This window comes from Thalassophryne amazonica, chromosome 21 (genome assembly GCF_902500255.1).
Source record: "Thalassophryne amazonica chromosome 21, fThaAma1.1, whole genome shotgun sequence".
In the NCBI taxonomy this organism is placed as follows: domain Eukaryota; kingdom Metazoa; phylum Chordata; class Actinopteri; order Batrachoidiformes; family Batrachoididae; genus Thalassophryne; species Thalassophryne amazonica.
In genome coordinates, this window is record NC_047123.1 from 38,710,582 (window position 1) to 38,735,382 (window position 24,801).

General features: G+C 44.8%; 1 protein-coding gene across 1 annotated transcript in view; it reads right to left on the reverse strand.

Moving 5' to 3' along the window:
- galnt14 (UDP-N-acetyl-alpha-D-galactosamine:polypeptide N-acetylgalactosaminyltransferase 14 (GalNAc-T14)) overlaps positions 1-24,801 on the reverse strand; it is a 135,436-nt gene that overhangs the window by 87,251 nt on the left and 23,384 nt on the right. Inside the window, exon 2 of the mRNA XM_034161606.1 lies at positions 18,062-18,231. Within this exon, the coding sequence (XP_034017497.1) occupies positions 18,062-18,231 (170 nt within the window). The remainder of the gene's footprint in view (positions 1-18,061; positions 18,232-24,801) is intronic.

Consider the following 24,801-nt stretch of genomic DNA (forward strand, 5'->3'; position numbering starts at 1 on the left):
TTTCAAAGACTTCTCCTCCGACTCTGTCTGACCCCAAAACTAATCTGGGGTCTCCGGATGCTTTGGGCGCTGATCAATGAAGCCAATACAGACGTACCAAAACCTCAAACGGCTGGTGCTGGAGGTCGTAGCTGCGACTCCAGAAGGATGCGCTCCAAGTGCACCGGAAATAAATTCTTTCCAGCTGAGTGTCTGGAATATTATTTGGCTGCAGCCTCACGTCCGCTCCGCCTGGGGGAGGAGACACAAGACGCTGCTTTGACTTTGATCTGAGCTTCAGACGTATTATTGATCATTTACATCCTTTTATCGGCACCAAGAGGAAGAACGACGACATGAATGAGTGAGAAAAACAAACGATAAAATCTGAATCAAAGTCACCAACCTCAGGATTCAAGAGCAGTGAAGCACCTTTAACGAGGAATATCAGCGGAATAACAACCCGCCTCACTTCCTGTCAGGTAAAAAATGGCACATCACTTTCCATCCTTCTATCCTCTCTCTCTCTCTCTCCATGCTTTCCTTCCTCCCTCTCCCACAGTCTCTGTTCTTTCTGTGACCTTTGACCTTGCTGCTGATTTTTTTTTTTTCCCACTCTCAAATTTATTTCTGATGGTTTGGACCCTCCTCTGTTGTGTAATGGGCCATGAAACACTTGGCATTGTGAGTCTGTTTACTGCCATTGTTGTATTGATCTGTGCTCCCCGACAGCAACTTAAACCTCGGCCAGCTGAAGGTCAGAGGTCACTAATTCCTCTAATCAAGTCCACTGCTGGAATGAACCGTGTGACGGAGACAGAAGCAGAGTGACGCTCGTGTCTGAAGGTCTCCTAGGGTCCCAGTGGATCTGAATCCATGATGATCTGGTTTTTCTTGCTGGGTGTTGCTCTCATAGTGACCAACCAGATTTAGTCACACTGGTATTATGATCCAAACCTGAACACTTCTTACAAACTGAACCTTCTGCTTTCAATTTCAGATCGTGTTGCGTTACTGTTTAAACGATAAATTAACACTTTCAGTTGTCGTGCTGACGAGCGTCACTGAGGTCACTTCCTGCCCCTCCCTCCATCGACTCGGACTATTTTCACACACGTTCCATCAGACACGTGGACCAGAGACAAAACAATAAAATAGTAAAAAAAAAAACAGACATCTTCTCTCTTTTACACATTGTTCATTAATGAGGCTGTCACATCCAGACCTCCACTCATCTTCTCTCTCCCTCTCTTTCTCTCCCTCCCTCCCTCCCTCCCCTCCATTAAACTTTTATTACCGTTTCTGCTACTTCCTGTCATGCCCGAGCGCTCTGTTCTTTTTCAGCCTAATTCAGAAAATTACAATCCATGGATTTATAGAAGGGAATGATATTATTACCTCCGGTCAGTGATCCTGCCTCAGTACCTTCTTCACTTTTTATTCTTTTCATCTTCTTCCCAGTGAGGGACAAGGAGCAAAACGCTTCTCAGATTCCGATGAACATTATTCCGACGAGAGACAAAACAAAAATACAAACAGGACAAATACAATGTGATTCAGATCTCACACACCCACAAAAATTATAATAAGAATTAAAGAAACTAAAGGTTCCTAACTGTTCCTTCAAAGAACGATTAGGGGGCAACACAGGTCCACAGCTAAAGGTTACAACACAAAATTTTAATGTTTAATGTCAGATTGTGACCATATGTTCCATAAAAAGTTCAGAATTTTATCACTTGACAAACCGGATTACAGAATAATGCCGTGTTATTGTTCCACACCAGATAAAAGAATGTTGGGTGGAAAGTCCACTCTGATGAAGGACGTTAGCGTCACGGCTTTGCTCCTGCAGTGACGGAGAAGCAGCTCATCACCACACGGAGACGACTTCGTTTTCTACATCCATGAGAGAAATGAGAACGTCAGAAGAGCCTCATTTGAATGTATTCAGGTCCAAACTTTTGATTACATGCACATTAGAAGTGTAAGTTCACTGAGATCACAATTTTGTTTTCCATATTTTCTATGAATTTCTGTGAACACAGTTTGGAGCTGTGAGGTCCATGTGTGTAGACGTTTCAAAATTTATAGAGCAGTGATACTGTAATCTTCTTCCAGCTGCTTCCATTAGGGGGCGCCACAGCAGATCAATCGTTTCCATCTCACCCTGTCCTCTGTGTCTTCCTCTATCTCACCAACCCAACCACCTGCATGTCCTCTCTCAGCACATCCATGAACCTCCTCTTTGGTCTCCCTCTTCTCCTCCTGCCTGGTGGCTCCATCCTCAGCATCCTTCTCCCTATATACCCTGGGTCCCTCCTCTGCACATGTCCAAACCATCTCAATTGCACCCCTCTGACTTTGTCTCCAAACCGTCCCACCTGTCCTGTCCCTCTGATATGTTCATTCCTAATCTTGTTCATTCTTGTCACTCCCAAAGAGAATCTCAACATCTTCAGCTCTGCCACCTCCAGCTCTGCCTCCTGTCTTTTTGTTAGTGCCACCGTCTCTAAGCCGTCCAACATAGCTGGTCTCACTACTGTCTTGTAAACTTTCTCTTTCATGCTTGCTGATATTCTTTGGTCACAAATCACTCTTGCCACCTTTCTCCACCCACTCCACCCTGCCTGCACTCTCTTCTTCACCTCTCTACCACACTCTCCATTACTTTGGATAGTTGATGCCAAGTATTTAAACTCATCTACTTTCACCACTTCTACTCCTTGTAACTGCACTATTCCACTGGGCTCCCTCTCATTCACACGGACTCAGTCTGACTTTCATTCCCCTTCTCTCCAGAGCACATCTCCACCTCTACAGTCTAGACTCAACCTGCTCTCTACTCTCACTACAGACCATAATGTCATCTGCAAGCATTTTAGTCCATGTAGACTCCTGTCTGATCTTGTCCAACCAGTCCATCAACATTGCAAAAAAGAACAGTCTCAGGCCCGATCCCTGATGTAATCCCACCAACATACATACACACCTACAAACAGACATACGTACTGAGTAACACATCCTCATTTTGGCAAGATTACTAAGTGAAATCTTACCTTCATTCCTTTTCCAGCTATTTTTATTTCTGTGCAGAAAGCACAGATCCTTATGCAATGCCTACTGTCAGGCTTCTGTGACCTCTGACCCCCAAACAACTGACTTTTAAGTTCTTCTAAAGCTGCGTGGAGGCGTACTGTAACAGCTCTATCTAAACGCCTGCTGTTTAAAAGATAAAGAGCGCTTCCTGAGTCGCTGGCAGTCAGGGTGCGTTTCTTTCGACATCCTCGTGTTGGGTGTTAACTTGTGTTTGACAAAGTCTTCACGCCCGAACGAGCCACTTAAAAGCCAGTCAGCTAAATGTAATGTGAGGCCATGTTTCACTCGTCTAGAACATCTATATATTTCAGCACGCTCCATTTCAGCTGATGAACGCTCAACCTCTGACGTCTGCCGCCACAATGATCCATCTGCATTCTGGGTATTTCTCAGCTGTCGTTATTGATCACTTCAAAGAGCAAAAAAGCAGCGAGTCGTTCTGAACACTTTCCCCTCCTGTCTGTCTGTTTTATTAGCAAAACGTGCTTCTCAACAAACACGGGTCACGTGCACATGAGCTGCTACATGATGTGAATTTCTTGCGAGTTTGACTTCAGGATTTTATTGAGGAGGTCATGTGATCGCAGAGACTCATTCAGATCAGGTCTGCACCGATCTTACTGAGCAGAAGACTGATCTGGATAGAGATTCTGGATCAGGTTTTTCTTTTGTTTTCAGTCAGACACATTTTTTAAAATATATTTGTATGATTAATTTTTCAACACCTTTTTAATTGATTTACACAAAGTGGAATGAGCAATCTAAATAAATGCTGGTATTGATCAGGATTGATACAGATTTCTCTCTATTTCTCAAAAATTCCTCCTCGTCCACACGTCACATCAAAGACGATGGTGAAGCAGAATAAACCTAAAGCGGCACTGCCGACATTCAACACCATAGTTCATGAAAAACCAGGAACCTTATTCAGGTTTTTACTGCTGTGCTGCAGCACGCAGGCACCTTCTCTGCTCTCTCTGTTCGCCACCGGAGGCAGCAGCACATATAGGAACAGAAAGTGAAAGCGCAGCAGACAACGCACCGCTCGTGTGAAGAAACAACAGAACAGACTGAAACCAAACATTTCGTTCCGACATCGTCAATGTCTAGCATTTTTTTTTATCTGACATTTAATATCACAAATATTTTGGATCAAAAAAATTAATGAAGGACATTTTCAGATACAATGTGTTGTGAAGCTTATAAGCAATTCAACATCTCCATAGAATGTTCTGGGGTCAAGAACCCTGAGACTCAAACATGGAGTCCCTTTAGATTTTTTTTTTACCTTTTAAAATCACCATTATGATTTTATTCTCTTATACTCAAATGATTCACAAGCTTATGTCACCAATATAATCAAAATTCACCTCATCTGTAAACTATTTAAGATTTTGACCCAAGTTGGTTAACATATGGTGAAAAGACATCATGACACACTTTCTGTGGTGACATCATCGATGATGTCAAGGACTTTACGGATCCTTAAACGAAGTCAGAGCACAACAGAGCTTCAGGTGTTACTAAAAGTAAAAAAAAAAGGAACACTGAAGGAAAAAGAAAGTGACAGAGACAATAGTAAACACGGGCGACCAGAAATCCCACGGGAAAGAATTCAGAATAAAACCAGGACATATGTCACACCGAGGTTTTGTGGGATGTCTGCTGGACAGGTAAGACAACACTCGGGTCAAAACCAATATTAGTTACAGTCTCAATGTTTGTATTTATTTTGCTAAAATGAGTCATAGTGAGGAAAACATTGTTATTCCAGTCTGAGGTGAACTTTGAACCCGATGCATTTCCTCCTCAATGTTGTCTGCAAAATCCCACGGAGTGAATTCTGTGTCGAATCCCCATAAATAAATACCAGCAATACAATTTGTTGTAAATCTGCCATGAAAGTAAATATGACAAATTTTTGAAGAAATTTAAAAGCTACATCACCTTTAATATGGTCCATTTATTCTCCAGTTTTCCTGACATTTGTCATTTTAAACATCATTTATCTGTTTCATTCTGTCACCGGTTCGTTTCTTCACTCACTTCTTCATCTGTTAATTATTCATCTGATTTAATTATTTATCTGCTCCCTCTCTGACTCATTAGTTTAATCATGTTTTTCGGTTGTTATACCACCACCAAATCTGTTGATCAGCTTTTTTTTTCCCCTCCCGAGGTTCATCCATCTGAAAGTTGTTGTTGTCGAACACGTCGTGCTGCTTCGGGAAGCGAAGCCGAGCAGCTTTAAGCTGCAGTAAAACTCTGTGTAGGTGGATGTTTACTGCAGTGTTTTACGTGTAATTATCAGCAGCTCAGCAGGAGAGACTGATGCTGCTTTTGTGTGCCACAGTGTGTGTGTGTGTGTGTGTGTGTGTGTGTGTGTGTGTGTGTGTGTGTGTGTGTGTGTGTGTGTGTGTGTGTGTGTGTGTGTGTGTGTGTGTGTGTGTGTGTGTGTGTGCTGCCGTTGAAGGAAAGCTTCAGCGTGAAGCTGTGCTGTTTGCAGCAGTGAACCTGCACTACCTCAAACCAAACAGACAAATTTCCTCCACACCAGCAGCGGCTGCTGGTCTGTCGGGAAGCTCATAGTCAGCTTACATCAGAAAATTTGTCTATTTATTTATATGTACATTCAAATATGTCAAATGGTCATAACAGTCCCTAGTTGCACCAGCATTTCACACTTTATATCTCTGTTACATACAGTATTTTATGATGGCACAATTACCAAGTGCTTTGTGCACTTGGTAATTGTGCGGAAGGTTCCTGGTTCAAACCCCACCCCTGCCACATTTCTCCATGTAATGTGGAGTTGCATCAGGAAGGGCATCCGGCATAAAACGTGCCAGAATTAACGCTGCAAGTCCACCTTGGATTTGCTGTGGCGACCCCAAGTGAAAACAAGGGAACAGCCAAAGAGACTTAAATTTACAAGAATATTATTGTTTTTAAACAAAAATATCAAAAATTTCAAAAAGCACATAGAACCTTTATTATTAAACATACATAACAGAGCCTGTTTCCTGACATTGCTCCATGCAAATGTTATTTTAAAGACTGACCAACAGATGTCGCCATATGTAATTGTATCAAAGCTTCAAAACACTGAACCATTGCTTCGGTTTCTCCGTCACTAATTTTCATGAATAAAATACATCAACAGCCACTACTTATTACCACATATCCCGGATAGACTTATAATCATGAATACTTTGATGTTGTGTTGCGAACCAGGACGTCAATTAACGTGTGACGACTTTAAAACACTTACTGAAGAACGAAGCAGAGAGTAACTCACCAAGATCGTCTCACATAACGTCTAATCCAGTGTGCTTCTCTGTGCGCCTTTAAAACACACTGATTCATAGCGCACGCAAAACACTTTGGTATAAATTTAAAAATGAATAAATACGCAAAAATGTGCAAACTAATTCTCATTCCTATTGCTGTCAATCAAAACAGGATTCAGCCTTTCGACTGATCATCCAATCATTGTACAGAACTCCCACATACAGGCCCACCCACAGCTCCATTCACCTCCAGAGACGCTCAGCGTCCGAGGGCAGGACAAAATCGTGGCTTTATCCAATGACCATCGTGTTTTGTGACAATGAAAAAAACCTTTCCAGGCAGGTATATTGAAGTGAACAGACACTCGGCTTCCACAGGAAAATGCACTGACCACAGACCGAATGAGAAAAGATTTATGAGAAGTTAACAAAATAGTCAATCAATTTGTGATAAGTAGCTGATTCTGAATGAACTTGTCTTCAAGCTGAACGTGTTCTAACACATTTGCAGTCAATGAAATGATAAACTGTATATATTTGGCCATTTATTTTTTGACATTTTAGGGGAAGCTGAGCTTCACTTGCAGTCAGAGAAACCGCCTCTGCTCCACACCACTAGGGGTCAAACTCGAGCAGTACACTCTTTGTGCTGTGAAGAAGTTTTGTTTCCTTTAATATCCCAAATGTAACGATGTGGAATGTTAATTTAAAAAGAAAGATAAGATAGCGATCCTTACATTTCCATTGACTTCTATGATGGTTGTATGATGGATAATTTTTGGATTCCGTTTCCAATATTTGAACGTAAAAAAAAAAAAGGCTGATACTTAAGGGAGGAGATTTTCATTCTTAACATTTCGCTATCAAATCCTTATGACAAATTGAGGCTTAAGGATTTACAGTTTAAACATGAACTTTATAATAAATAACTATAAAATACATAAAACACATCTCAATGTCTCCCCTGTTTTGGCCCCGCCTTCTTTCTTGTTGCTGTGAAACGGCCACTCTGTTTGAAAATAAATGGCAGCTGGTGGCTTTGCCTCTTGTAGCTAATGTGATCAAGGTGTGATGGGGGTCCACGCCATGCTTGACAGCATTGTAAACAATGCTACTGGAGCACCCTCTGCTGGACACACAATGAAAGTGATTTTTTTTTCCTGCATCAGCTATTTGATACAAGTTTTTAAGAGAGCAAAAACAGATTCAGATATTGCCAATAATATTATCGGCCCAAAGCGTTCCTTGTTTTTTTCTGGTCATCGTCATTTGTTAATATTCATCTCTTCCTACATTTGAGAAAGTTGAGTTTGAAAGTCCTTAGCCACGGTGTATGTAAACTTGTGTAATTGAACCTGTAAGCTAGCTAACCACGTTCCGTCGGTAATGGCTCACAAAGGAAGGTAGCTTGGTTAATTAGCATACTGCTAGCTTGATGGCAGACTGTTACTCTTTTGACACATTGAAATCATTCATTCTGTTAAAGCGTGTTCATGGGGTAAAGTGAAGCCGCTGTGTCATTAGCATATTTTACGCAAATGATCACCTCGTACTTGTGTCTTGTTATTTGTGGGCGATGATTCGCGCCACACTAGAAACAAAAGGCGCCACAACAGGATCTGCAGTAAGTCATCGAGTTTCCATGTGCAGCCTTCTGTCGGTCAACTGCGTGGGCAAAATTAGGTTTGCTAATCCCCGAGGTGACTGGCGGTAACTCACTCAGACAGACACCTGCAGGTATCGGGAGGTACTGGCGGTTTTCTCACTCCAGCTCAATTTAAATAAGGCCCGAGGCCAAGAGGAGGCAGAGACGGAGGAGGAAAATAAGGAGAGACGGGAGGGAGAAAGACGAGGGACACGGACGGCGCAGGCAACGCGATGTAATGAGCATCTTTCTCACGAGGAGTGGCGATGGCAGAACAAGCCAATCAATACAGGCGGATCAAAGTGTGACTCCACTAATCAATACCCGTCTGGACCTAACACACGCTCCTGTGACGGGGCTCCACTCATACCCATCTAAATGTGGACAGACCTTCACAGTGGGCACAGATTAGATTAGCATATTTCTCTGCACGCCACTTTATTGATTTGAATGCTAAACGCCTACACACTGCCGCGCGGGATCCCACCGAGCAGACACTGTGCAGAAGATCCAGAGCGGACTGACGCAGCTCCGCCCACGATATATGAAGTCAGACAAAATGGCGCACACGACGGCATCAGGTGTTTAAGGTGAAATCTGTGGAGGTGGGTAACGGTGTGAAAGAAGCAGATCCACGAAGCCGGTTCAGGCTGAGCCGCGTCTTTAGGTTCGACTATCGATGCCTGAAATATACGAGGCGGCGTTTAATCTTCCTCCTCGTCTGGCCTTCGCCTCTGAAGTGGATTTAAAAGGTGAAATCAATGAGACATCAGAGTATCAGAGCACAGATTCAGCCGCACAGCTCACAGCATTCCCGTAATTCCAAATCAGATTCACAAACAAACAGTGGGAATGAGGAGAAAACAAGACTGCAAAGATTAGAAACAAATCTTGCGGCGTATCGACGCGGATAGAGTTGTAACGCTCGCTGATTGTTTTGACATGCAGTCAGAGTGCGACGTTTGCCCGGGCACCAACGGCAGCAAAGCCGCTTAGCGTCACTGTCACTCTCTGCTGTTGTCGAGCACCGGGGTGCTTCAGAGCTCAGGTTCCACATCAGCAGATTACCCACAATACACCGAGGGGATTTCCTCGCCTGGCAGACAGCTTTCTGCCGACGCCGGTGCCGTTTGTTAAATTCATGGTAAACGGCTGTAAACGGAACGGAAGGCGATGTGTTCTTTCTGGCAGGAAGTGACCCAGAGTCACACCTGCAGCCCGACACTCTAAACCCACTTCATAGACTGAAACCTTATCAATATATTGGAAAAACGCGGCCGAGTCCGGCTCCCAGACACTTCAGTCAAATCACCACAGCCGGATTTGGGTAATCTCCATTCTGCATAAATTTGTCCATTTCCAATTAACCAGTCAACTGTGTCGAGTCCTCTTTTGTCTCTGGAGTCCAAGCAGAACCGTGAAAGCAGATTTTGAGCGTTTTAAGTCATTTATTGAGGGGAAAATGACCTTTGAATGGTTCCAGATTCTCCTTTGCTGCGTTTCGATTTTATGCCACCATAACTATGACGGAGCTGTGGACGTCATGTCACTCAAATCCAGAACAACAACCATCCAAGTCTCACGTTTTCTCTGCTGTACCCATGATGGAGGTGGACTACAATCACCAACACCCCAGGCTGGGTATCAATGGACTCCTAATCAATCACAATCCCCCCGTTAAACTTGTACTCAACAGGTAAGAACCACGTGAGAGAACATCAACTGAATTCAGTTTCTAGGAACAACAACGAGCGGCCAGGCCGGGCAGACCCGGGTTCAACCTCTGCTTCACTCTAACTTTCTGATCTTTGTAGTTTCAGTGAATTTAGAACATTTGAAAAATTTGACACCTCAGGTCCACTCGATTTATTTACACAGCACCAAATCAAAGTCTCGACCTTCTTGTGATTCATGTTCTGGTTTCTGATCTTTGGTCTTCTATTCCATCCAGTGTAGTCTCTTACATGTGGTATTCCCCGTGTGTGTATCCGCCTCCTAGTGATATCTCCTCTGCGTTATTATTCTCCTTGTGCTTTTATTTTGACAGTTCTGCTGTCTGTGCCCGGGAAGAGCTTATGGAGTCATGAGGTCGCTGGAGAAAGGTGTTTGGTGCTGCTGATGTCTCTGCAGGAGAATGAAGGTCCAAGTCTTTCAGGTCCTGGTGCTGCCTGTCTGGCTGTATGGTTGTAGGTCTTGGACGTTACCCAGTGACCGAAGGTGACGACTGCATGTTTTGGTACTTGGTGTCTTCAAAGGGTCCTTGGGTGCCGATGGAATAACTAGGATGAGAATCACTTGCGCTGTGAGGGAACGTCAGCTACAACACTCTGTCCATGTGGCCTGTTTCTCTGGTCCTGCACGTAGGTGCCTGAGTGTTGAGGACCCCAGCAGCTGGAGAGCTGTTGTTTTAGGTCAGAAAGCAGACATCAGCATGACCAAACACCTCTGACCTTTGACCTCTTCACCCCACACACTCTCCCCAGGTGTCTGAGGAGTCAAAGGCTGAGGACATGAAGGCCTCTCCATGTTTCCCCACATACAGACGCACGTCTGATTCCGGGTATGTCTGTGCACACCCGTGGAGATGCAGCTCTTCTTCCTGTGTCATGCATTCTGAGCGTTCAAACGTCTAAAAATGGAAGGTCTTTACTCACTATTTGTGTCCTGGGAGCAGAGCGAAGCATAACAAATAATCTGTGGAGCCTCTCGACGCCGGAGAGCGCTGACCTCTTTCCCTGCCCTAGAAAACACGCTACACCCCAAAGAACAGGCTGAAGCCACTTTGGGACATTTGGAATATTTCCTGTAATTTCCCGGAGAACAAAGAGAAGAAGATGAAGATGATGGTGAAGCGAGTCCCCCGTGTTTGTTTATGTTTATTTATTTATGACATCTGATGTTTACATACACATTATTATGATGCTTAATGATCTTTGGTTCTTAGTTTCTTATTGTACAGCATTTATTTGTGCAGGAGCCTCAGTGATGAGGAACCCAGCGGCTGAAGAAGGTCGTGGACACGCCCGAGTTTCACCTGGCTGTAACACATCCATAGTTACTCTGGAGAGGTGGGGATGGACGGGCTGTGTGCCAGGGTGGTTGTCACCCAGGATGCACCAACACTGCGTTTTGAACCCGTGTGTACTTTAGTGTTCTTTGGTAAAATAAAGAGAAACGTGAGCGGTGAGACTCGGCTGAGCCTGGACTCCGCCTCACACCTCGTCCATCTGCTTTTCTCAGAGTCTGAGGAGCAACAGAGGAGCGCTCGGCGCCACAGGGGGCTTCTTCTTTGTTTTTGGAGTTTGTGCGGTGAGGATGAGGAGGCTCCAGAGTTAATACGGTGATTAATGTTTAGCTGCATGTTGTGATTCATGGAAACATGACTAAGTGTGAAACCACGCTGACGGCAGCGTGCACGCTCTCACTCACACTGACTGCGCGGCTTAGCTCACGATAAGCCTTCGAGGATCACTGAGCCGCGAAGAGCCGCTGATATTTTCTGTCATTGGCTGCTGATGGTTACGAGGCGCTGCATCCATTCTGGAGCAGGAACAAGAAAATGCTGCAGCGTTATCGCATCTCTGCCTGGAAAAACAAAGAAAATGACAAATGTGTGCACGGCGTTCGGCTTCAGAGCGGAGATGATAATTTCCCTCCTTTTCATGTCGGTCTTTCTGCACCGTGACATTTCACGCCATGGCAATCAGTCATGTTAACACAGATTTAAAAAAAATTGTTTATCCACAGACTAATAAATTAAAGGAAATAAATGAGGAATGACACAAACGTTCCTGAGATTCACAGTCCAGAGCAGGAAATGCCTGGAAAACACATTAAGCTGGATGCCAACCATCAAAAAACAAGAATAAGGAAAAGAAGCTGTGAAGAAGAAAATTTTCTCAAACTGAAGGACCACACCCCCCCCCAAAAAAGAATAATTAAAAAAAAAAAGAGTAAATGTAACCTTCATAATATTTTGGTACAACACTTGTGTGGACTGTGTGAGACAACAAGAACAGCAACAGCTGGTCAGCTAGGCTAAGTTAAGGCTATTATCTTTTACAAATGAGTTTTTATGAAAGCCATTTCAAACACTTATGGAAACAAGAAATTGTTTACTCGAGTTGTTTGTGCCTCGTTCATTTACATTAAGCGGGCCGTTAGCTTCTGCTTGTTAACGTGGTGTTTATAAATAAATAACTCACCAATTAAATTCATTTTACATGTTTTGCATGAAGTCGAGCCAGTTTCAAAAATAAGTGACTTCTAGACTGATGAAACAGATACGGCTAACACTCCAGTGTGACTTACAGTCAGGAAAACACTGCAATTTAAATCCCATGGCTTTGTTTTATTACATCTAACCTTATGATCAAATTGCAAATTAAAGATGCTTTTATTTTTAATTACCTCATGTCCTGTCTGCGGTACCTTTGTGGCCCACCAGGGGGCCACAGCCCACACATTGGAAATTACTGCTCTTTCACGCAAACAGAGAAAATAAGTCACGTAACCTCCTCCCTCCTCTGGTGGTTATGTTTTGTGACACAGCAAACACTTAAAGAGGTGTAAATACCTGTGATTAAAGTTACTGTTGATGAAGGCCACAGAAACTTTTTAAATTGCTGCGTTTCTGAACTGCGGCGCCACAGCGAGCGCTCAGAAAAACGACGCATTTTCGTTATCACGGTTGTGGCTTTTTAATGCATTAAAGCTTTTTCCCGACAGATGCGATAGGATCTCGACCATTTGTCTTGTATTGTAAAACACTTTTTTTTCCTCTTCCCGCAGTTCTGCAGGATGCGTTTCCGCCTCGCGCTCGGATGTAATCCCTGTTGGGTTTAGAGAGCGGCGAGCAGACGGCGGGAGGCTCCCCCGTTCACAGAGATAATGGCAGCACGCTGAATCTCCAGCTCTCTATGTGGCAATTATCTCTCCTCTCAGCCATGTGTGGCATCACCCCGTCACCCCGCCGACTCCCAGCTTCTCTCCTCTATCGCCACATCTCTCATCCGCCCCTCCTCCTGGAGAACTTCACAGCGCTCCCTCCTTTAAAAAAAATAACAACCTGCTGTAAAAGAAGCTGCTGCTGCCCCCCCTTAAAGACATTTTCCCTCTGTGAAGGACTCGGACGATAAGCGAACACGAACTCCGAACAGATAAGACGGAGGAGCAGCAGGTCTGGAGAGCGGCCTGCAGGTCGCTTATTGTCCCGGCGCCACAACAATAGCCTGAAGATTAAAGAAGTGAGCTTCTGACCCGCAGAATCCAGATCAGACGAGCCAACGAGAAGATGCCGGAACATCATCTGAGGGTCCAGTGAAGCGCTCCGACACGGAGATGACGGCGAGCGCGTCAGGATTAAACATGCTGCTCTGGGACTCACTGCGATTCCACTTCACACAGCCACATGGCACCAGGAAGGAATTTACCGCCAAATATCACTTATTCTTACTTCACATCAGGCGTCCCAGAGACAGCTTGAGCCACGCCCACATTTCTAAATATGTCCTTGACCTGTGACCTTAATTGGTGACTCAACATTTCTTCCACCCATCAAATCAGATTTGGTGTTCGTAAAGGAGCAGTCTGCCTCAGGATTCACAAACCATCAGGGTCATTAATATTTGGACAGCGACAGCTTTGTTTGTTTGTTTTAATAAGTAAATAGCGTTGACTTACAGATTTAACTCATGGTGAAAAAAACTTCTATTAACCGTTTAGGAATTACAAACATTTTTATACAGTTCCTCCAAATTCCCACAAGTAATTGGACAAAGTAAATATAAGGATTATTTTTAATAGAAATATCACCTTTCAAAAACTGAGTGAATGCGCAAGAAGGAGGCGAGTGAGGGAAGCCACTAAGACACCCAGACAACCCTGATGGAGTTAAAGGTTTCTGTGACTGTGACTGGAGAAGCTCTGCATGGTGCAGATCACAAGTTATACAGCTTCATGGCGGAACAAAGAAGGATTTTCTTACCAAGAAAATGTGAAACTTCAGTTAGAGTTTGTCAGAAGGCACATGGGAGGCTTGAGCCAAGATTTGGTGTCTTTTCTTGTCTGATAATCCTTCATTTTTCCACTATGCAAAGTTTCTCCAATTACAGCCACAAAAACTTTTCACTCCTTCAGAGTTGTCTGGGTGTTTTGGTGGCTTCCCTCACTTGCAGTCTCTCAGTTTGTCAGATGTGCCTCCTCCGGACAGTGTTTCATACAGTACCACACTGTACTTCTTATCGATGATGTAAATACTCGTGTACTGTAAACCAGCTGTCGAGGTGATGTTCTGTCAACATGTCATGGTGACCTAATATCTGACCCAACATTTCCTTTCAACCTCAGGAACTCACCATCAACACTTTTTCAACTCCTGGATGTTCTCATCAATTCCCACCAGCTTCCATTTGCAGTTTCATTTTGATATCAAAGCACTTCCTGTCAAGTCTCTTTCACTTTCTGATGCTTTTTCTGGACTTGTTACAAATTTCCATCACACCTTGAGAGTTGGATTTTAACCAAACGCTTCCACTTGGAAGCGGAGCCAAAGTGTAGGAAGCTCTTCAGCGAGTGAGAGAGAAGGTGTTTCTAAGAATACACAACCTCGAGGTTTTCTTTTTCTGCTTCCTCACAGAATCCGGGCTGGCATCAATTTTCCTGCCAAGTGCTCCTGAGATCTACAGCTACACAGTAACCGAGTTAACGGATAATCACGGAACACCACACACGCCACCGCCATCGCTACACCAGATAAATGAGCGTCATCAGCCCCCTGCCTCCCGGCGAACACATTCATGTGTTCACGCACACTTCTCACGTTCTCCCTCACAGACTCTCAGCCGCCTTATGGCGACTCCACAGTCAGCATCCCCCCAGAAACTCAGCAGATGATGCAGACAGGCGCCGTGCAGAGCACTTACTCACATTAGCAAACACATACGGATGCGTCGTCACATGTGCGCACGAGGGGTCGGCGGCCGCTCAAATGTCAACGCTACATCCTGTCACATGTGGAATCTGCACGTCACGCAGGCCCACAGGCCGCTTCAGAAACAGGTGGGTGACCACTAAACGCTCAGCAGGGACCAGAACTACACAACCAGCATCATCTTCACAGTCAGGAACATCCAAGAGTCTGTGGGCGTGTCGGTCTGAAAATGAGGCGTGGTCAGGGTTTGGGTTTGGGAGCGGATTCCGCTGTGTTGGATTAGCAGCCAGAGAGAGACCAGCCAGTGACGTCACAGTGCCTCTCTACTCTGATTGGTTGTCACCAACCCCCTCCCACACACACACACAAATAAAATGGATTTGCATGCTTCATAGCATAACAATAGCAAACAGAATGTGACCTTCTGACCTCTTGGAATAGGTCAGCCCGGACAGACAAAACCAACAGCAATATCTGATGGCCATATTTTGATGGGCTCAGGTAAAAATAAGAGTTAAAAAGTAGGAGGTGTTGCAGCTTCACCTCAGGGCGCTTTGGCGGCTCTTCCTTGCTTTGTGTGCAGAAACATTTCCTCACCAGAAAAACTCTCTCTGACTCCACCTTCTAAAGAGTTAATCACCAGGTTTCACCTTAAAGGTCCTTAATGTGCGTATCACTAGCAAATAAAATGTCAAATGAGCTGAGTACTCTAAATAAAGAAGGAACTGATTTTTGCATTTTATTTTTGGTGCCACGTGTCCTGAGAAACTGAGTCATAAACATGAGGAATTCAGCCTGATTTCACGTGCGGCTGATAAAACGCTCAGAAACATGAAGCTGTGTGGAATGTGGACTTTGATGACATCATGTAGGGTAACGCCCCTCGAGCGCCTCTATAGAAATTAATCGACAGTGTGAAATCAGTGGGTTTTTTTGTGGACTTTGATGATGAATACGTCAAAACAGTTAAAATGTGTGTTTTTAGGAGGATGTAGTCGCATGACTACTGATGCTTATTAGGTGGACAGATTTTCCAAAGATAATATTCTGAGGAGGTAAGTGGGAGGTTTCTTTATACACACACACACACACACACACACACACACACACACACACACACACACACACACACACACACACACACACACACAACCCCAATTCCAATGAAGTTGGGACTTTGTGTAAAATGTAAATAAAAACAGAATACAATGATTTTCAAATCCTCTTCAACCTATATTCAATTGAATACACCACAAAGACAAGATATTTAATGTTCAAACTGATAAACTTTGTTTTAGTGCAAATATTTGCTCATTTTGAAATGGATGCCTGCAACACGTTTCAAAAAAGCTGGGACAGTGGTATGTTTACCACTGTGTTACATCACCTTTCCTTCTCACAACACTCAATAAGCGTTCGGGAACTGAGGACAGATTTCGGAGTGCCTCTGGGACAGACTGCAGAAGTGAAGCCCAGCACAGTGTGAGCATGATCTTCAAAACATGGATCTAACCACAGACACACAGGTGGAGTGACAGGAAATAAGTCAGTGCCTGATGTTACAACATGAGTATGGATCAAAATGGCTGTCAATCTGTTGTGCATTATGCAGATGCACACTGGCTTCTTTTACTTTTATGAGGTTTATCAGGACTCACACAAGTTAAAGAGTTGGAATTAATGATTTATTGATCTGGGATATAATTTTTTAAAAGAAAGTGTTGACTGGAGTGAGACATGCCCTTTAAGATGGCAATATGACTGGGTTAACTCATCTTACATGCAATACGTACGCACACGCACACACACACGGCTAAATAAGAGCCTGTGTCCACAGAGTTTTCATCTTAGCTGTAGCGTCTTTTTCAACTGCTCTAAATAAGAAGAGTGTATGCAGAAAAAAAGAGCAGAACCCAGTATCTTTTTTTCGCCACTCTATGTTTTAAGTTGGAAAATATGTGAATATCTCAGGAAGACGCTGTGATGTCACTGCAGGGCCTTTTCAGGCAACCAATCAGAAGGAGCAAAACCTTTCACCCTCAAGGAAGGAGTGAAATTTGTTTCTGCCATTTCTCTCTATAGTCAGCTCATTTGTCACCAAAAATGATCACAACAGACACAAAAACACTCAGATGTCTTGTTCCTGGTGAGGGTGAGTGCTTTTTATCATCATATAAGTTACTCGTTAGCTGTTTATTGTTGCAACTGAAACACCTCCCATGCACAGTCTTATTTCTGCATTGAAAGAGCTGAGATGAAGCATTTCTGGGTGTTCGTGCAGTGCTTTTCTGCTAAAAAAAAATGTCATATAGAAGCAGGTCTTAAGAGACTAAAAACAACCACTCTGCATGCAGATTCTGCACCATGTGGCTTGTGAAGTGGAGTTGGACACACCCCTTATGCCCCTTAGACTGGACAGTACAGACTGGTAAAACCCAAACCCGTGTCACCAGAAAAGTCAACAGTACCAAGGAGGCTTGTGATTTGACATAAATGTGGATTTGCATCCTTCTAAAACATCAAAGCCAAAGTACAGATAATAAAGGTCAGGGGTTAAAGTTCAGCTGCTGTCCACTGACTAAAGTGCAAGACGGATTACTGCCTGCAAGTAACGTTCCGTTCTGTGTTAAACTGATGCTGCAGGATGCCGCCTGCAGAGCCACAGAAGCCTGTTTGAAATTCTCATCAAGATCACAAACTTTCCAAAGATGGCAAATGTGACACGTTGATTTTTGAGGAGATGAGCACAAAATGATGCAAAAGACACCCAGGAAAAAAAACAAAAAAACATCTGCTGCTTTAAAAAAAAAAAGCATGATGCTGCAGGCTTGAATATTTCACTCAATAAAAACCAACCAGCAAAAAATGTGCAACTCGAGAGAACATTTCAGCAAAGCTTTAAAGATATTAGAATAAAAACATTAACATTAAATACACACTAAATGACTCCAGTGACCTCAAACACATCAACAAAATAATTGTGGGAAATTATTTTGAAACAGTTTTAGAGGATGCGTGCAGCCCACATGAACTGGATTTTCCACATACGTGTGGAAGCCACATCCCAGATCAAAGCTGTGTTCGTGATGATTGACAGGAGGAGCTCGGGGGCCATACCTGTCGTGCCGCGTGTCCCTCAGCGCTCTGTTGCTCGGGATCCGTTCACTCTCTCTCTGGTTGAATGCATACAACGTGTACGGGTCGTCACCGGGCCTCCAGCGCCGCGCGGTCAGGTAACTCCTCTCATCAAACCCCTCCAAAAGGTCTTCCCACTCCGCATCAGAGATCTGTCAATCACAGAGCCATGTGTCAATCAACCAATGACACATGGCCAATGACATTGTTTCCTGCTTTTAAACTCAGATAAAACTGAAGTTATTGTACTTGGCCCCACAAATCTTAGAAACATGGTGTCTAACCAGATCCTTACTCTGGATGGCATTACCCTGACCTCTAGTAATACTGTGAGAAATCTTGGAGTCATTTTTGATCAGGATATGTCATTCAAAGCGCATATTAAACAAATATGTAGGACTGCTTTTTTGCATTTACGCAATATCTCTAAAATTAGAAAGGTCTTGTCTCAGAGTGATGCTGAAAAACTAATTCATGCATTTATTTCCTCTAGGCTGGACTATTGTAATTCATTATTATCAGGTTGTCCTAAAAGTTCCCTAAAAAGCCTTCAGTTAATTCAAAATGCTGCAGCTAGAGTACTGACGGGGACTAGAAGGAGAGAGCATATCTCACCCATATTGGCCTCTCTTCATTGGCTTCCCGTTCATTCTAGAATAGAATTTAAAATTCTTCTTCTTACTTATAAGGTTTTGAATAATCAGGTCCCATCTTATCTTAGGGACCTCGTAGTACCATATCACCCCAATAGAGCGCTTCGCTCTCAGACTGCAGGCTTACTTGTAGTTCCTAGGGTTTGTAAGAGTAGAATGGGAGACAGAGCCTTCAGCTTTCAGGCTCCTCTCCTGTGGAACCAGCTCCCAATTCAGATCAGGGAGACAGACACCCTCTCTACTTTTAAGATTAGGCTTAAAACTTTCCTTTTTGCTAAAGCTTATAGTTAGGGCTGGATCAGGTGACCCTGAACCAACCCTTAGTTATGCTGCTATAGACGTAGACTGCTGGGGGGTTCCCATGATGCACTGTTTCTTTCTCTTTTTGCTCTGTATGCACCACTCTGCATTTAATCATTAGTGATTGATCTCTGCTCCCCTCCACAGCATGTCTTTTTCCTGGTTCTCTTCCTCAGCCCCAACCAGTCCCAGCAGAAGACTGCCCCTCCCTGAGCCTGGTTCTGCTGGAGGTTTCTTCCTGTTAAAAGGGAGTTTTTCCTTCCCACTGTAGCCAAGTGCTTGCTCACAGGGGGTCGTTTTGACCGTTGGGGTTTTACATAATTATTGTATGGCCTTGCCTTACTTACTGACAGTTGTTTCTGGCTGTTGTTTTTGGCTGTTATTACTGACAGTTGTTTCTGGCTGTTGTTTTTGGCTGTTATTGCTGACAGTTGTTTCTGGCTGTTATTGCTGACAGTTGTTTCTGACTGTTTTTGGCTGTTATTGCTGACAGTTGTTTCTGACTGTTTTTGGCTGTTATTGCTGACAGTTGTTTCTGACTGTTTTTGGCTGTTTTTGCTGACAGTTGTTTCTGACTGTTTTCGGCTGTTTTTGGCTGTTACTTCCGACCGTCGGCTGTTTTTGGCTGTTACTTCCGACCGTCGGCTGTTTTGGCTGTTACTTCCGACCGTCTGCTGTTTTTGGCTGTTACTTCCGACCGTCTGCTGTTTTTGGCTGTTACTTCCGACCGTCTGCTGTTTTTGGCTGTACTTCCGACGTCTGCTGTTTTTGGCTGTTACTTCCGACCGTCGCTGTTTTTGGCTGTTACTTCCGACGTCTGCTGTTTTTGGCTGTTACTCCGACCGTCTGCTGTTTTTGGCTGTTACTTCCGAACGTCTGCTGTTTTTGGCTGTTACTTCCGACGTGCTGCTGTTTTTGGCTGCTGTTACTTTCCGACCGTCTGCTGTTTTTTGGCTGTTACTTCCGACCGGTGACGGCTGTTTTTTGGCTGTACTTTCCGACCGTCTGCTTGTTTTTGGCTGTTACTGTTCCGACCGTCCTGCTGTTTTGGCTGTACGTTACTTCCGACCAGTCCTGCTGTTTTTGGGCTGTTACTTCCGACCGTCTGCTGTTTTGGCTGTACTTCCGACCGGCTGCGGTTTGTTGGCTGTTACTACTTCCGACCGATCTGCTGTTTTGGCTGTTACTACTTCCGACCGTCTGCTGGTTTTTGGCTTGTGTACTTCCGACCGTCTGCTGTTTTTGGCTGTTACTTTCCGACCGTGCCTGCTGTTTTTGGCGGTACTCCGACCGTTGCTGCTGTTTGGCTGTTACTTCCGACTCGGTTACTCCGACCGTCTGCGGTTTTTGGCTGTTTACGATCCGACCGTCTGCTGTTGTTTGAGCTGGTTACTTCCGACCGTCTGCTGTTTTTTGGCTGTTACTTCCGACCGGCTGCTGTTTTTGGCTGTTACTACTTCCGACCGTCTGCCTGTTTTTGGCTGTTACTTCCGACCGTCTGCTGTTTTTGGCTGTTACTTCCGACCGTCTGCTGTTTTTGGCTGTTACTTCCGACCGTCTGCTGTTTTTGGCTGTTACTTCCGACCGTCTGCTGTTTTTGGCTGTTACTTCCGACCGTCTGCTGTTTTGGCTGTTACTTCCGACCGTCTGCTGTTTTGGCTGTTACTTCCGACCGTCTGCTGTTTTTGGCTGTTACTTCCGACCGTCTGCTGTTTTTGGCTGTTACTTCCGACCGTCTGCTGTTTTTGGCTGTTACTTCCGACCGTCTGTTGTTTTTGGCTGTTACTTCCGACCGTCTGCTGTTTTTGGCTGTTACTTCCGACCGTCTGCTGTTTTTGGCTGTTACTTCCGACCGTCTGCTGTTTTTGGCTGTTACTTCCGACCGTCTGCTGTTTTTGGCTGTTACTTCCGACCGTCTGCTGTTTTGGCTGTTACTTCCGACCGTCTGCTGTTTTTGGCTGTTACTTCCGACCGTCTGCTGTTTTTGGCTGTTACTTCCGCCGTCTGCTGTTTTTGGCTGTTACTTCCGACCGTCTGCTGTTTTTGGCTGTTACTTCCGACGTCTGCTGTTTTTGGCTGTTACTTCCGACCGTCTGCTGTTTTTGGCTGTTACTTCCGACCGTCTGCTGTTTTGGCTGTTACTTCCGACCGTCTGCTGTTTTTGGCTGTTACTTCCGACCGTCTGCTGTTTTTGGCTGTTACTTCCGACCGTCTGCTGTTTTTGGCTGTTACTTCCGACCGTCTGCTGTTTTTGGCTGTTACTTCCGACCGTCTGCTGTTTTTGGCTGTTACTTCCGACCGTCTGCTGTTTTTGGCTGTTACTTCCGACCGTCTGCTGTTTTTGGCTGTTACTTCCGACCGTCTGCTGTTTTTGGCTGTTACTTCCGACCGTCTGCTGTTTTTGGCTGTTACTTCCGACCGTCTGCTGTTTTTGGCTGTTACTTCCGACCGTCTGCTGTTTTTGGCTGTTACTTCCGACCGTCTGCTGTTTTTGGCTGTTACTTCCGACCGTCTGCTGTTTTTGGCTGTACTTCCGACCGTCTGCTGTTTTTGGCTGTTACTTCCGACCGTCTGCTGTTTTTGGCTGTTACTTCGACCGTCTGCTGTTTTTGGCTGTTACTTCCGACCGTCTGCTGTTTTTGGCTGTTACTTCCGACCGTCTGCTGTTTTGGCTGTTACTTCCGACCGTCTGCTGTTTTTGGCTGTTACTTCCGACCGTCTGCTGTTTTTGGCTGTTACTTCCGACCGTCTGCTGTTTTTGGCTGTTACTTCCGACCGTCTGCTGTTTTTGGCTGTTACTTCCGACCGTCTGCTGTTTTTGGCTGTTACTTCCGACCGTCTGCTGTTTTTGGCTGTTACTTCCGACCGTCTGCTGTTTTTGGCTGTTACTTCCGACCGTCTGCTGTTTTTGGCTGTTACTTCCGACCGTCTGCTGTTTTTGACTGTTACTTCCGACCGTCTGCTGTTTTTGGCTGTTACTTCCGACCGTCTGCTGTTTTGGCTGTTATTCCGACCGTCTGCTGTTTTTGGCTGTTACTTCCGACCGTCTGCTGTTTTTGGCTCTTACTTCCGACGTCTGCTGTTTTTGGCTGTTATTCCGACCGTCTGCTGTTTTGGCTGTTACTTCCGACCGTCTGCGTTTTTGGCTGTTACTTCCGACCGTCTGCTGTTTTTGGCTGTTACTTCCGACGTCTGCTGTTTTTGGCTGTTACTTCCGACCGTCTGCTGTTTTGGCTGTTACTTCCGACCGTCTGCTGTTTTGGCTGTTACTTCCGACCGTCTGCTGTTTTTGGCTGTTACCGACCGTCTGCTGTTTTGGCTGTACTTCCGACGTCTGCTGTTTTGGCTGTTACTTCGACCGTCTGCTGTTTTTGGCTGTTACTTCCGACCGTCTGCTGTTTTTGGCTGTTACTTCGACCGTCTGCTGTTTTTGGCTGTTACTTCCGACCGTCTGCTGTTTTTGGCTGTTACTTCCGACCGTCTGCTGTTTTGGCTGTTTACTTCCGACCGTCTGCTGTTTTTGGCTGTTACTTCCGACCGTCTGCTGTTTTTGGCTGTTACTTCGACCGTCTGCTGTTTTTTGGCTGTTACTCCGACCGTCTGCTGTTTTGGCTGTTACTTCGACCGTCTGCTGTTTTTGGCTGTTACTTACGACCGTCTGCTGTTTTTGGCTGTTACTTCCGACCGTCTGCTGTTTTTGGCTGTTATTCCGACCGTCTGCTGTTTTTGGCTGTTACTTCCGACCGTTCTGCTGTTTTTGGCTGTTACTTCCGCGCGTCTGCTGTTTTTGGCTGTTACGTCCGACCGTCTGCTGTTTTGGCTGTTACTTCCGACCGTCTGCTGTTTTTGGCTGTTACTTCCGACCGTCTGCTGTTTTTGGCTGTTACTTCCGACCGTCTGCTGTTTTTGGCTGTTACTTCCGACCGTCTGCTGTTTTTGGCTGTTACTTCCGACCGTCTGCTGTTTTTGGCTGTTACTTCCGACCGTCTGTTGTTTTGGCTGTTACTTCCGACCGTCTGTTGTTTTTGGCTGTTACTTCCGACCGTCTGTTGTTTTTGGCTGTTACTTCCGACCGTCTGCTGTTTTTGGCTGTTACTTCTGACTGTTGTTTGACTGTTGTTTCTGGCTGTTACTTCTGACTGTTGTTTCTGACTGTTACTTCTGACTGTTGTTTCTGACTGTTGTTTCTGACTGTTACTTCTGACTGTTACTTCTGACTGTTGTTTTTGGCTGTTGTTTTTGGCTGTTACTTCTGACTGTTGTTTCTGACTGCTGTTTCTGACTGTTACTTCTGACTGTTGTTTCTGACTGTTGTTTTTGGCTGTTGTTTCTGGCTGTTACTTCTGACTGTTGTTTCTGACTGTTACTTCTGGCTGTTACTTCTGACTGTTGTTTCTGACTGTTACTTCTGACTGTTACTTCTGACTGTTGTTTCTGACTGTTACTTCTGACTGTTACTTCTGACTGTTGTTTCTGACTGTTGTTTCTGACTGTTGTTTTTGGCTGTTACTTCTGACTGTTGTTTCTGACTGCTGTTTCTGACTGTTGTTTTTGGCTGTTACTTCTGACTGTTGTTTCTGACTGCTGTTTCTGACTGTTGTTTTTGGCTGTTACTTCTGACTGTTGTTTCTGACTGCTGTTTCTGACTGTTGTTTTTGGCTGTTACTTCTGACTGTTGTTTTTGGCTGTTACTTCTGACTGTTTCTGACTGTTGTTTCTGAGTGCTGCACACAAACCACTTCATTCTGCAGAAATCTGCACTTCTTCAACATATAAAAAGTGATGAAATCAAAGTCTGAAATGTTAATGTTGCTCTCGGATCCTGACAGCGGTGGGATGATGATGCATCAGCTGCGCTCTCGCTGGATGTTTCCGCGTGCATCATTTATGAGGACGTGTGTGTGTTTGTGAGATGGAGCCAGTTTGTTTGAGGGGCGAGCGACATAAAGAACCAACAGCACCGTTCCCGCTCACTTCATCATAAACATAACAGGTGCTTCAGCGGGAAAAAAAGCCCGAGGGCGATATTTCTACCTGACCACCGCGCCGACACTCGCGGGGTCACAGTGAGTTTGTAACAACATTTACGGTGAAGCAGCAGCCTGGATGGCGGGATGTGGGAAAAAAATGCCTGACACTCCTCCTCCTCCTCTTCTGCTTTCATTATTCAGCCACAGGACTTGCTGATGCGACACATTGTCTAAATGGGGCCATTAGAGGGCTGGGAGTCGGCGTGTGCACGTCAAGTTATTACAGTTCTTCCTCTGGTGGCTGGAACAACGATGCATGAAGAACAAGAGGGAGGAAACGACAGAAAGAGGAAAGAGAAAAATCAACAAATTCAGCTGCAGCAAACCACTGTTTTCACAACCTATAAATAAGTTTGTTATTCCTCCGATTAATCACTGAGTCTATTAAAAGTTAAGCATGTTTTCTCGTGAGCACCAAGGTGAAGTCAAAATACCCCAATCAGGTCTGCGGGGTTTGCACTGGACTGTTTCAGGGAACCACCCTGGATCCTGACTGGAACCTGTCCAGGAACTATTGGTCACTCAACATGTCAGTCACATACCTGATTGGAGTATACCAACAATGGCCCAAACCCAACACCCCGCCACTTCACCCTCTCCCTTCATTTTGTCCAGCCGAATTGGTAGAGAGATGGGCACGTATTGGGATTGGGCCAAAGTCACTTCAGCATTAACCAAGGAGTCTCTGGAGAGCCCCAGTAGTGGTCTTAGGATACTGGTTTGTGTGCCCAGTCTCATA